We start from the raw sequence: 14,040 nt of genomic DNA, 5'->3' as shown, positions 1-14,040 counted from the left end.
TTCTTGTTTTGAATATGAACGAGGTCAGGGGGAAAGTTGGTTTTCGAAAAAGGAAGGCCAGCTTTCTGCAGGACCTGCAGCTGTTTCACGACCGGAGTTGGTAAGAAGGAAGCTTGGGTGTTTGGTGGCGTTTGTGATTAATTTTGTTTGTTTTTGTAGGACGCAGTTTATGCGGTTGCCGATAATCAGAGGTCGGGATGTGGATTTGCACCGGCTGTATTCGGTGGTGGTAGCCAATTCCATTTACTTTCGAACTCTTTCAGCTACTACCGCCCACAAACGCAGCTTCGGCGGGATGAACTTTGACGGCGAGTTGGAACATCTGTGTCATTCTCGAAGGAGGACGAAGTGATCGGGAACTATCCGTTCAGGTGCTTTACTTCCCAGCCGGAAAACGTCGACTTCCCTTCCCGAATCAATAACCAATGGCCAACTCCTCCAAGCCTGTCCTGATGATGGCCGGCAACGAGACCACCCTGTTCTCTACAACGCTGTCGCGCTCCAAAATGAAGGCCGCGATGTTGCTGCCCAACGAAACGTCCATCCGTAACCTGCTCAGCATGGGGCCTTCGGACGCACTATGGTACATTGGGTAGCCAAGTTTCAAAAAAGTTACCTTCACCAAATATTTTTTGGTATTTTTTGAGCATGAGCATGAGCATGAGCATGGTTGACTGCCAATGAGCTGCTACTCCGTTATTGACAGATCAGCTGAAGTTAAACAATGAATCAAAAATGATCTGTGGGAGCCAACCATCCGTTCACTGTTTAACCCCTGAAGACCCCGACTTTATTAGTCAATACCGGCGCCCTCCCAAGAAGCCTGCAGTTCAACGAAAGGGAGGAATGTTAGTCCGATAGTTGAAGTTGCAGACTCATCAAGCACATAGTTTTTCGCTATATACTTGTTGATACCGCTTGAGACCGTTAAATCCACAGCATCTCCTTTAAGCATCACGTGATTAATTTTTTTTTGAGTTAGTGGGATAAGGTATTGGCTTTTCGATGCCTCCCGAGCTACGACGCTATGGGGAGGACTTTCATAACAGATCCGTCGGCGAGCCTTCCGAGCAACGATGCTATGGGAAGGTCTTTAACACAAAATCACTCACACACAGTTATTTTGCTCCACTATTAACTCAACTATCCAAATTGTCAGTGCGTCTTTCGTTCATTATATAGAATTGGCATTTTCACCGCAAAAAAAAAATAAACCTTATTCGAAAAATTTAAACACAATCCACCCGACGCCGTGCCTTCCGATCAACGATGATATAGGAAGGGCTTTGAAAATCACAAAAGAAATCACTTTTCACTCCGCATATTTTTTACGACCACGCGCTCCCTTTGCCAATTATGCACTGATGACGCTGCATTTTCAGAGGGTAATCTTCTCCTCGCAGCACACAGTTCACGATAAAATTGCGAAACAAAAGGCACACAAAAAAAAATCACTCTTCACTCCGAATATTTTTTACGACCACGCGCTCCAATTATGCACTCTGCACTCGAACAGCGACACAAAAGAGACGGAAAATAACACGAAAAACAGGACTGCGCGTCCCACAAGCACCGCACTACTGATGCCATTGTTTAGTTATAATGACCAATCACCCCATGCACTCGAACAGCGACATAAAAGAGACGGAAAATAACACGAAAAAAAACAGGACTGCGCGTCCACACAGGCACCGCACTACTCCCAAATATTTTTTGGTATTTTTTTTCTCGAAAGTAAACATTCTAAGAAAAATCCAAATTTTCAAAGCTCTAAGTTTGTTCATTACGAATGTCAAAAAATTGAGTAAAAAACTAGCGTTTTTCGTTAAAAAGGCTGTTTGTTTAATTTTAACATAGCTCAGCCATTTTAAATATTTTATTAGGACACCCGCATAAAGATTTACTATAAACCAACAGTAGATTTTATGGTTATCACACGATAAATTCTATGGTTATTTTTACCATGATTCTACAGTAGCCTTTATGTTTTTTCACCATAGAATATATCTTATTTTGGGAATTTACTATAAAAAAGGGGTATTGTTAGGCACAGTCACCATAAAAATTTCGACTTTTCCCCATACAAAAAAACCAAATACTATACATTCTACCGTATTTTCATTGATGCCTTTTCCGTCAAAAATTGACCCAAACCATAGAAAACATCATGCATCTATAATAAATACAGTAACCATTACTATGGTTTGCACAGTAAATTCACAGTTCTTCATGGATTTTCCCATACTAAATGATATTGTAAAAACTATAATCGGACAATGAAATAAATAATAACTACAGTAAGTTTTATTGTATTTTTATGTTATTTATTTTTTCTCTCCACTAAATTGTACTGTAAAAAGAATATGGACAATGAAATATATAATTAAATACAGTATTTTTATGGTTCTTATTGTATTGGCCCAAAAAGCTGTGTACGTTTGTGTTCGTGTTGGTGCGTGTTACAAACTTTGGCTTTGGTTTCTCTTCCACCCAGTCAGTTCAATTCGAATTCTGAAACGAAATCAAATTAGATTCGAATTAGGTTCCATTTCGAACGCAACAACCGGTTCGAACACGGAACCGGTTGTTGCGTTTGAAACGGTTTCTATTTAGAATCTAATTAGATTCCGTTTCCAAATTCGAATTGAACTGCTGGGCTCTTGCAATTTTTTCAGCGACAACCTTTATGAAAATCCGTCCGCCATCATCGAATCGGCCAGGTTCGCGCGAAGGCTCCGGTTGATTTCGTCCTCTTGTCACCACCAACACCACAGGAACTCCGTCTACGTTGTCGGTCTACCCTTTTCGCATCTGTAGCAACGCCTTCCAGGAAACGGCCAGGAAAATTTGGCGATCCAAACAAGCAGCCTGCGGAATTTGAACAGTAAATACTCCGCTTTCTGTCTTCCCCCGCTCCTGCTTACCTGGTTGCAGTAGGATTGCCCTCTTGGTGATCAGTTGACCCGTGGATGAGATTGTTGCACTGTTTCCATTGATTTCATCCGGAAAGAAACTCCCCGGCAGCATTACTTGGCTCATCCTTAATCCACGATCGAAATAGTCCCTGCAATAACGAAAACAAATAATAAAAAATAGTCAGCAAAAAAAGTTTTTTTGTTTGTTTATTCTCAAGCAGGCCAAGGAAAATGTCTGCAAGTGCTGCAAAGTGAGATTCCACGAACACGGAACCGGTTGTAGCGTTTGGAACAGGATTTGTTAACTATTCGAATTGAATTTCGTTTCAGAACTCAAGTTGAACTGACTGGGTTGTTACGTTTGAACCGGAATCCGAATCGAGAACCGTTTCAGAATTGAAAATACTGGGCCGTAGCTCTGTCCTCCTCCAATAGCGTAGAAAAATGTCCCAAGAAACAACCACACTTCAAACTCACCCTGGTCCGTCACTCGGCAGAACCAACACCCGGAACGTCATGACGGCGGCCGGGAAAGTCCGCAGCTGGAGCCGGGCCTTCTTTTCCAAAACGAGCGCCTCCGTTGTGTTGAATCCCGGTAAAAGAGAAACACAAAAAGCAGGCCATGAAAATGCCTACTGCTGGGATTCCGCCCTTTCAAGTTTCACAAAACAGCAAATACTCACCCAGATTTGCTCATTCCGCCATTTAGGAGCTGTTCCGGTACGGCCACCCGCACGATTAAACGACAGAGGATCCTTTTTCACAATCACACACTACTTGACCCACGTTGAAAATCTCAAATAAATCCGCGGCCACCACCAACGTGATTGAACACGCACGCAAGTGAAAATTTTTGACAGCTCGCTGCGTTGGTCATGGTGCGTTCGTTTGGTGAGCGTTGCCAAGTTCAGTCATGGTGCGTTCGTTTAAGCTAAGTATGCAGATCGGAAGGAACGTGGTCAAGAAATCAGGGAATTAAGGAATTAGGAAATTTGTAAATTAGGAATAAGGAAATTTGGGAAACTATTAAATTATGAAATAAGGAATTAGGAAATAAGGAAATAAGAAAATTACGGAATTAAGGAATTAGGAAATTTGGGAATTAGGAAATTTGGGAATCAGGAAATTTGGGAATTAGGAAATTTGGAAATTATGATACTAGCAAATAGGTAAAATAAAGAAAATAAGAAAATTAGGTTATATGTAAATATGTTAGGAAATTAGGAAGTTAGGAATTTCGGAAGTTAGGAAATAAGGAAATTAGGAAGTTAGGAAATTCGGAAATTAGGAAATTAGGGAGTTAGGAAATTAGGAAATCAATAAATTAGGAAATTAAATTCTTAAATTCTTAAATTCTTAAATTCTTAAATTCTTAAATTCTTAAATTCTTAAATTCTTAAATTCTTAAATTCTTAAATTCTTAAATTCTTAAATTCTTAAATTCTTAAATTCTTAAATTCTTAAATTCTTAAATTCTTAAATTCTTAAATTCTTAAATTCTTAAATTCTTAAATTCTTAAATTCTTAAATTCTTAAATTCTTAAATTCTTAAATTCTTAAATTATTAAATTCTTAAATTCTTAAATTCTTAAATTCTTAAATTCTTAAATTCTTAAATTCTTAAATTCTTAAATTCTTAAATTATTAAATTCTTAAATTCTTAAATTCTTAAATTCTTAAATTCTTAAATTCTTAAATTCTTAAATTCTTAAATTCTTAAATTCTTAAATTCTTAAATTCTTAAATTCTTAAATTCTTAAATTCTTAAATTCTTAAATTCTTAAATTCTTAAATTCTTAAATTCTTAAATTCTTAAATTCTTAAATTCTTAAATTCTTAAATTCTTAAATTCTTAAATTCTTAAATTCTTAAATTCTTAAATTCTTAAATTCTTAAATTCTTAAATTCTGAAATTCTGAAATTCTTAAATTCTTAAATTCTTAAATTCTTAAATTCTTAAATTCTTAAATTCTTAAATTCTTAAATTCTTAAATTCTTAAATTCTTAAATTCTTAAATTCTTAAATTCTTAAATTCTTAAATTCTTAAATTCTTAAATTCTTAAATTCTTAAATTCTTAAATTCTTAAATTCTTAAATTCTTAAATTCTTAAATTCTTAAATTCTTAAATTCTTAAATTCTTAAATTCTTAAATTCTTAAATTCTTAAATTCTTAAATTCTTAAATTCTTAAATTCTTAAATTCTTAAATTCTTAAATTCTTAAATTCTTAAATTCTTAAATTCTTAAATTCTTAAATTCTTAAATTCTTAAATTCTTAAATTCTTAAATTCTTAAATTTTAAATTCTTAAATTCTTAAATTCTTAAATTCTTAAATTCTTAAATTCTTAAATTCTTAAATTCTTAAATTCTTAAATTCTTAAATTCTTAAATTCTTAAATTCTTAAATTCTTAAATTCTTAAATTCTTAAATTCTTAAATTCTTAAATTCTTAAATTCTTAAATGCTTAAATTCCAAATTTTTTAAGTTTAAGTTTTAAAATTGTTGAATTTTTAATTTTAAAGTTTTTTTTAATTAAATATTTAAATTTGTAAGTTTTTAAATCTTTTAATTTTTAAATTTTTGATTCTTTAATTCTAATTTTTTTTTAATTTCTAGAATCTTAATTTTTCATTTTAGATTTTATTAATTTTTTTTAATGTTCTATATTTCCGATTTTTCAAACTTTTGGAATTTCGACTTGTACATTCGTTTTGTATGTTAACATTTTTGAGCTATTGAAATTATAAAAACTTTAATATTAAAATTAGTATTCAATTCTGCATATTTCCAAATTTCAGATTTTTGTTGAAATTGTCTTTAATTGAAAAAATGTTATTTGAAATTTCTGAAATGTTTGTTTTTTCATATTTTTGAATTTGTTTTTGGTTGGATTTAATGATTTCAGATTATTATTGAATTTTCAGTAAGAACATATCAAGAGTTTTAATATTTTAATATTTTAATTTTTTAATATTTTAATATTTTAATATTTTAATATTTTAATATTTTAATATTTTAATATTTTAATATTTTAATATTTTAATATTTTAATATTTTAATATTTTAATATTATAATATTTTAATATTATAATATTTTAATATTTTAACATTTTAATATTTTAATATTTTAATATTTTAATATTTTAATATTTTAATATTTTAATATTTTAATATTTTAATATTTTAATATTTTAATATTTTAATATTTTAATATTTTAATATTTTAATATTTTAATATTTTAATATTTTAATATTTTAATATTTTAATATTTTAATATTTTAATATTTTAATATTTTAATATTTTAATATTTTAATATTTTAATATTTTAATATTTTAATATTTTAATATTTTAATATTTTAATATTTTAATATTTTAATATTTTAATATTTTAATATTTTAATATTTTAATATTTTAATATTTTAATATTTTAATATTTTAATATTTTAATATTTTAATATTTTAATATTTTAATATTTTAATATTTTAATATTTTAATATTTTAATATTTTAATATTTTAATATTTTAATATTTTAATATTTTAATATTTTAATATTTTAATATTTTAATATTTTAATATTTTAATATTTTAATATTTTAATATTTTAATATTTTAATATTTTAATATTATAATATTTTAATATTATAATATTTTAATATTTTAATATTTTAATATTTTAATATTTTAATATTTTAATATTTTAATATTTTAATATTTTAATATTTTAATATTTTAATATTTTAATATTTTAATATTTTAATATTTTAATATTTTAATATTTTAATATTTTAATATTTTAATATTTTAATATTTTAATATTTTAATATTTTAATATTTTAATATTTTAATATTTTAATATTTTAATATTTTAATATTTTAATATTTTAATATTTTAATATTTTAATATTTTAATATTTTAATATTTTAATATTTTAATATTTTAATATTTAAATATTTAAATATTTAAATATTTTAATATTTTAATATTTTAATATTTTAATATTTTAATATTTTAATATTTTAATATTTTAATATTTTAATATTTTAATATTTTAATATTTTAATATTTTAATATTTTAATATTTTAATATTTTAATATTTTAATATTTTAATATTTTAATATTTTAATATTTTAATATTTTAATATTTTAATATTTTAATATTTTAATATTTTAATATTTTAATATTTTAATATTTTAATATTTTAATATTTTAATATTTTAATATTTTAATATTTTAATATTTTAATATTTTAATATTTTAATATTTTAATATTTTAATATTTTAATATTTTAATATTTTAATATTTTAATATTTTAATATTTTAATATTTTAATATTTTAATATTTTAATATTTTAATATTTTAATATTTTAATATTTTAATATTTTAATATTTTAATATTTTAATATTTTAATATTTTAATATTTTAATATTTTAATATTTTAATATTTTAATATTTTAATATTTTAATATTTTAATATTTTAATTTTTTAATATTTTAATATTTTAATATTTTAATATTTTAATATTTTAATATTTTAATATTTTAATATTTTAATATTGTAATATTTTAATATTGTAATATTTTAATATTTTAATATTTTAATATTTTAATATTTTTATATTTTCAATACTTTTATTACATGATTCGCATTATTTAAAAAAATCGTTCAAAAAAAGTTCACACTATGCAACTATAACATTACAATTAAACTTACTGTAACAAAAATTGGAAAAAATGCGTTATGAGATTTCCAATAACAAAACCATAATATTTGCTGTGTTCATGGAATGTACAGTAGTTTTATTGTTTCAATTTATAACATTGCCAATAACAAAACCATGAAATTTGCTGTAACCATAAAATCTACGATAACTTTATCATCATTCCAATGAAGTTAAAAAAAATCAACCATAAACTTACCATAAATATTATAATATCTATTGTAACTTCATGGTTTTGACAATACAAATCATCATATAATTTTATTCGGGCAATTATACATCGTTGGAAAGGTAATGAGATAAGCTTTGAAACAACTAATAGATAAAATGTTGTTTCCAAACCAAAAACTGAAGTTTCAAGTTATATGGCATGGACTCACAAAAAGAAACACACGGCAGTAAATAATAAATATTAGACTAAAAATGAATTTATAACGCTTAACAAAATTTTGTTGGAGGGTGGGAGGGGAGGGGGGGGGGGTGATAGAAAGAGGAGGGAGGGGTTGTGTCCTTAAAGTGAGGATGTATTAGCTTATCCATAATTTAATAATACAAACTTGCAATACAATATATACGCAATTCTGTTGCACTTGCAAATATATGAAAAGACTATTAATATTTTTTTTCAATTCGGTTTTATTAGTGAATAATCATGTTACAATTAGTTCATTCGCAGTACATAACAGAGTTTTGGAGTTCCTTTCAACTGTGTGTTAAATCTCAATCCATTTTGGAACGATTATTGCTTATGACTAAGAGATTACCAAAAGTAAGAAAAAATTTAGAAAAAACTTACTGAAATTGCAAAGGAAAGGGGATAGAAATAGAAAAAGCTTAAACTAGATCACAGTTTTTATTATCTATTGTAGATGTGCTTAATCATTAGCTCCCCGAGGGCCAGAAATTGCTCCGCCTTGTTACGGCAGGTCCGGAACCGCGTCATCATCTCACCCGCTAGAGCAAAAAACTCTGGCAAGGTGAATAGATCTTCCCGGTTACTTCTTGCTGGGCCGCATCACCGCTACCGGCAGCGACCACGCTGGCGAACGATCGCCCCCATCCAGGAGGGAACGCTGAGTTGTTTACGGGAACCGTACGCTGTCCAGCTGCAGGAACGGTTGCGCTCGTATTGCGCTGAGAAGGGTGGGATGCTGCTGCTTTCTTCTTCCTCTTTTCCTGCTCCTCGAGGTACGATTTGCGCGCGACGCATCCGCGGTAATTACCGGTATGGTTGCCGTCACAGTTGGCGCACTTAATGCGCGCCTTGGTGTGCTCTGCCTTGTCCCCCAAGTCCGCCTTGCACGGCAGTGCACACTTCTCAGAGAGGAGTGTTTCACCGCACTTCACGCAGCGGGGCGGGAGGTTGCAGTTCCGCGAGCCGTGGCCGAACTTCTGGCAACGGTGGCATTGCGCTACGTCCATTGGGTTTTTGGAGTAAAACCGCCAGTTTACCCAAAAACCGTCCAACGCCTTAGTCCGTCGCAGGTCTTGGATTTTGACGGTGCCGCGGTCGAAGTACAACAGGTACAAAGTATGCGTACCTGTGACTGTTGTCTTGCGCGAGAGCACTTTTATCTCCCGTGGCGTTATTCCGGCACCCGAGAGGTGTCCCTTCAGGTCAGCGATTGGGCGGTCTTGGTAGCCCTGCAGGACTACCTTAACCGCGGTCTTCTCAACTGGATCGAATGTGTAGAACTTGAAGTTGCTACACTTCAGTTCTTTCACCACCAGGTCGAAATTCTTTTTGTTGAAAGTAATTACTTGTACTTTCGATTTTCCAATTTTCAGGCTATATTGGAGGCCTTCCAGCAACTCGTCAACATCGTCCGCCAACGTATCCAAAACAAAAATTGGAGGTGGTCGCCGTTCCTTCGGAGAATTATCTTTTTTGTCGTACTACCTTTTTTGCGTGCACGTCCATCGTCGTCGTCGTCGTCGGTAGTGCTGCTACCGTCGGTGTTGTTGTTGTTGGTTTCCTCGTCACTCAGTCTCGCGAACTTGTTACTGGTGGGAATGTTGGCGGATGTTGATGCGCCACCGGTCGACAGATTGTCGGAAGTACCTGAGCGGAGTCTGCTTCTTATAGGGCTGCGATCCTGGACACGGTAATTAGCGTGTAATAACTCCTGATTGAATCCATCAGCGCACACGCTCCCCTGCGCGATGGCGGTCGACACGGCGTTGGTTTGTTTACTTTTGCACTCGGCCGGTAGACGAACTTCGCGGGTTTTCGAGGCCGCACTCGAACTGCCACGGCCACGGCCGGCCTTCGGCATGCTGGTGGAGCAAACTCGCGGGTAATCAAAGTCGATTACGGCGGAAAATTCGAAAAAACTTTTAGAGCTCTGAGCACTTAACTGCTGCTTGCTCTGGAGGATACACGCAGAATGACTATTAATAATAAAAAATCCACTATTGAAAAACATGAAAAGTCATAAAAATGGACGTATATCATTTCAATACCATACAATTACCCATATTTGAATGAAAAAACATTTAAAAAGCAAAAAAATAATTTGGCCTCCTGTTTGTATGGAGATGGCCCATAGTGCATCGCGCGCGCTTGTAGGTAAACAGGCAGGCAGGCAGGCAGGCGAGCAAGCTCGTGAGAGATCTAATCTAATCTAATCTAACCCTAGCGCAGCCAGTCTTTCGAGGGCATCCTGGAAAATGCCTTAGGTTGATTAACGCCTAGCATCCTCTTGTCATTATTAACATTTGCAGTGCCCCATTGCAATAAATTGCATTGAAACATCACAAAACGTTAAAGCGGCCAGGCCAACTGCGTTAAGTTAACCGCAAAGATGATTCGTTGAAGTGGATTGAGTTTGAGCACGAATGTTCAAACCACAATACAATTCTGAATCTACAGGGGAGGAAGAATCAATTTCAATTCAAAATTTTTAAAAACTAAACTATTAATAGAGTGAAACTAAAATTCTGTATGATTTTACATGGACTGTACAATCCATTTTAATGCTATGAGAAAAATGAAGGCACAGCATGCTAATTCTTGTAGTTGGTATTGCTTATTGCGAGAAAAAATCACGTTTCTCCATCGCTGTGAGTGACAGGAGATTATTGCCGCCTAACTACCGCAGTGTAAAAATTAGCAAGTTGAACTGAAATTCTGCGTTGATTTGGCTGTCAACTCGGCTTGTTTTGAATATTTTCCAAAAAGTCAGATGAAAACTCAAGGCAACCTTTGACAACAGCCAAAAATTTGTTCTGCGGTTGTCATGCGACCATCGCATGATGGTCGCATGACAACCGCACTTCAACGAATCATCTTTGCGGTTAACTTAACGCAGTTGGCCTGGCCGCTTTAACGTTTTGTGATGTTTCAATGCAATTTATTGCAATGGGGCACTGCAAATGTTAATAATGACAAGAGGATGCTAGGCGTTAATCAACCTAAGGCATTTTCCAGGATGCCCTCGAAAGACTGGCTGCGCTAGGGTTAGATTAGATTAGATTAGATCTCTCACGAGCTTGCTCGCCTGCCTGCCTGCCTGCCTGTTTACCTACAAGCGCGCGATGCACTATGGGCCATCTCCATACAAACAGGAGGCCAAATTATTTTTTTGCTTTTTAAATGTTTTTTCATTCAAATATGGGTAATTGTATGGTATTGAAATGATATACGTCCATTTTTATGACTTTTCATGTTTTTCAATAGTGGATTTTTTATTATTAATAGTCATTCTGCGTGTATCCTCCAGAGCAAGCAGCAGTTAAGTGCTCAGAGCTCTAAAAGTTTTTTCGAATTTTCCGCCGTAATCGACTTTGATTACCCGCGAGTTTGCTCCACCAGCATGCCGAAGGCCGGCCGTGGCCGTGGCAGTTCGAGTGCGGCCTCGAAAAACCCGCGAAGTTCGTCTACCGGCCGAGTGCAAAAAAGTAAACAAACCAACGCCGTGTCGACCGCCATCGCGCAGGGGAGTGTGCGCTGATGGATTCAATCAGGAGTTATTACACGCTAATTACCGTGTCCAGGATCGCAGCCCTATAAGAAGCAGACTCCGCTCAGGTACTTCCGACAATCTGTCGACCGGTGGCGCATCAACATCCGCCAACATTCCCACCAGTAACAAGTTCGCGAGACTGAGTGACGAGGAAACCAACAACAACAACACCGACGGTAGCAGCACTACCGACGACGACGACGACGATGGACGTGCACGCAAAAAAGGTAGTACGACAAAAAAAGATAATTCTCCGAAGGAACGGCGACCACCTCCAATTTTTGTTTTGGATACGTTGGCGGACGATGTTGACGAGTTGCTGGAAGGCCTCAATATAGCCTGAAAATTGGAAAATCGAAAGTACAAGTAATTACTTTCAACAAAAGAATTTCGACCTGGTGGTGAAAGAACTGAAGTGTAGCAACTTCAAGTTCTACACATTCGATCCAGTTGAGAAGACCGCGGTTAAGGTAGTCCTGCAGGGCTACCAAGACCGCCCAATCGCTGACCTGAAGGGACACCTCTCTAGTGCCGGAATAACGCCACGGGAGATAAAAGTGCTCTCGCGCAAGACAACAGTCACAGGTACGCACACTTTGTACCTGTTGTACTTCGACCGCGGCACCGTCAAAATCCAAGACCTACGACGGACTAAGGCGTTGGACGGTTTTTGGGTAAACTGGCGGTTTTACTCCAAAAACCCAATGGACGTAGCGCAATGCCACTGTTGCCAGAAGTTCGGCCACGGCTCGCGGAACTGCAACCTCCCGCCCCGCTGCGTGAAGTGCGGTGAAACACACCTCTCTGAGAAGTGTGCACTGCCGTGCAAGGCGGACTTGGGGGACAAGGCAGAGCACACCAAGGCGCGCATTAAGTGCGCCAACTGTGACGGCAACCATACCGGTAATTACCGCGGATGCGTCGCGCGCAAAGCGTACCTCGAGGAGCAGGAAAAGAGGAAGAAGAAAGCAGCAGCATCCCACCCTTCTCAGCGCAATACGAGCGCAACCGTTCCTGCAGCTGGACAGCGTACGGTTCCCGTAAACAACTCAGCGTTCCCTCCTGGATGGGGGCGATCGTTCGCCAGCGTGGTCGCTGCCGGTAGCGGTGATGCGGCCCAGCAAGAAGTAACTGGGGAAGATCTATTCACCTTGCCAGAGTTTTTTGCTCTAGCGGGTGAGATGATGACGCGGTTCCGGACCTGCCGTAACAAGGCGGAGCAATTTCTGGCCCTCGGGGAGCTAATGATTAAGCACATCTACAATAGATAAAAAAAACTGTGATCTAGTTTAAGCTTTTTCTATTTCTATCCCCTTTCCTTTGCAATTTCAGTAAGTTTTTTCTAAATTTTTTCTTACTTTTGGTAATCTCTTAGTCATAAGCAATAATCGTTCCAAAATGGATTGAGATTTAACACACAGTTGAAAGGAACTCCAAAACTCTGTTATGTACTGCGAATGAACTAATTGTAACATGATTATTCACTAATAAAACCGAATTGAAAAAAAATTATTAATAGTCTTTTCATATATTTGCAAGTGCAACAGAATTGCGTATATATTGTATTGCAAGTTTGTATTATTAAATTATGGATAAGCTAATACATCCTCACTTTAAGGACACAACCCCTCCCTCCTCTTTCTATCACCCCCTCCTCCCACCATCCAACAAAATTTTGTTAAGCGTTATAAATTCATTTTTAGTCTAATATTTATTATTTACTGCCGTGTATTTCTTTTTGTGAGTCCAGGACATATAACTTGAAACTTCAGTTTTTGGTTTGGAAACAACATTTTATCTATTAATTTTTTTAAAGCTTATCTCATTACCTTTCCAACGATGTATAATTGTCCTAAAAAAATATTTAAAATTGCTGAGCTATGTTAAAATTTAACAAACAGCCTTTTAAACGAAAAACGCCAGTTTTTTACTCAATTTTTTGACATTCAGCTTGCGTATCTCCGTAATGAACAAACTTAGAGCTTTGAAAATTTGGATTTTTCTTAGAATGTTTACTTTCGAGAAAAAAATACCAAAAAATATTTGGAGAAGGTAACTTTTTTGAAACTTGGCTACCCAATGTACCATAGTGCGTCCGAAGGCCCCATGCTGAGCAGGTTACGGATGGACGTTTCGTTGGGCAGCAACATCGCGGCCTTCATTTTGGAGCGCGACAGCGTTGTAGAGAACAGGGTGGTCTCGTTGCCGGCCATCATCAGGACAGGCTTGGAGGAGTTGGCCATTGGTTATCGATTCGGGAAGAGAAGTCGACGTTTTCCGGTTGGGAAGTAAAGCACCTGAACGGATAGTTCCCGATCACTTCGTCCTCCTTCGAGAATGACACAGATGTTCCAACTCGCCGTCAAAGTTCATCCCGCCGAAGCTGCGTTTGTGGGCGGTAGTAGCTGAAAGAGTTCGAAAGTAAAT

General features: G+C 34.4%; 1 protein-coding gene across 1 annotated transcript in view; it reads right to left on the bottom strand.

Annotated features, from left to right (window-relative positions):
* Positions 1-2,845: 2,845 nt before the first annotated feature.
* LOC119769928 (integrator complex subunit 7) overlaps positions 2,846-14,040 on the bottom strand; it is a gene marked incomplete at its 3' end in the record, with an annotated part of 79,162 nt that continues 67,967 nt past the window's right edge. The window contains exons 5-6 of the mRNA XM_038263794.1: positions 2,925-3,064; positions 2,846-2,868 (exon numbers count right to left, since the gene is read on the bottom strand). Coding sequence (XP_038119722.1) covers positions 2,846-2,868; positions 2,925-3,064 — 163 coding nt within the window. The remainder of the gene's footprint in view (positions 2,869-2,924; positions 3,065-14,040) is intronic.

The sequence above is a fragment of the Culex quinquefasciatus genome, chromosome 1 (assembly GCF_015732765.1).
Source record: "Culex quinquefasciatus strain JHB chromosome 1, VPISU_Cqui_1.0_pri_paternal, whole genome shotgun sequence".
NCBI lineage: Eukaryota > Metazoa > Arthropoda > Insecta > Diptera > Culicidae > Culex > Culex quinquefasciatus.
This window is presented reverse-complemented; position numbering and strand designations above follow the sequence as displayed.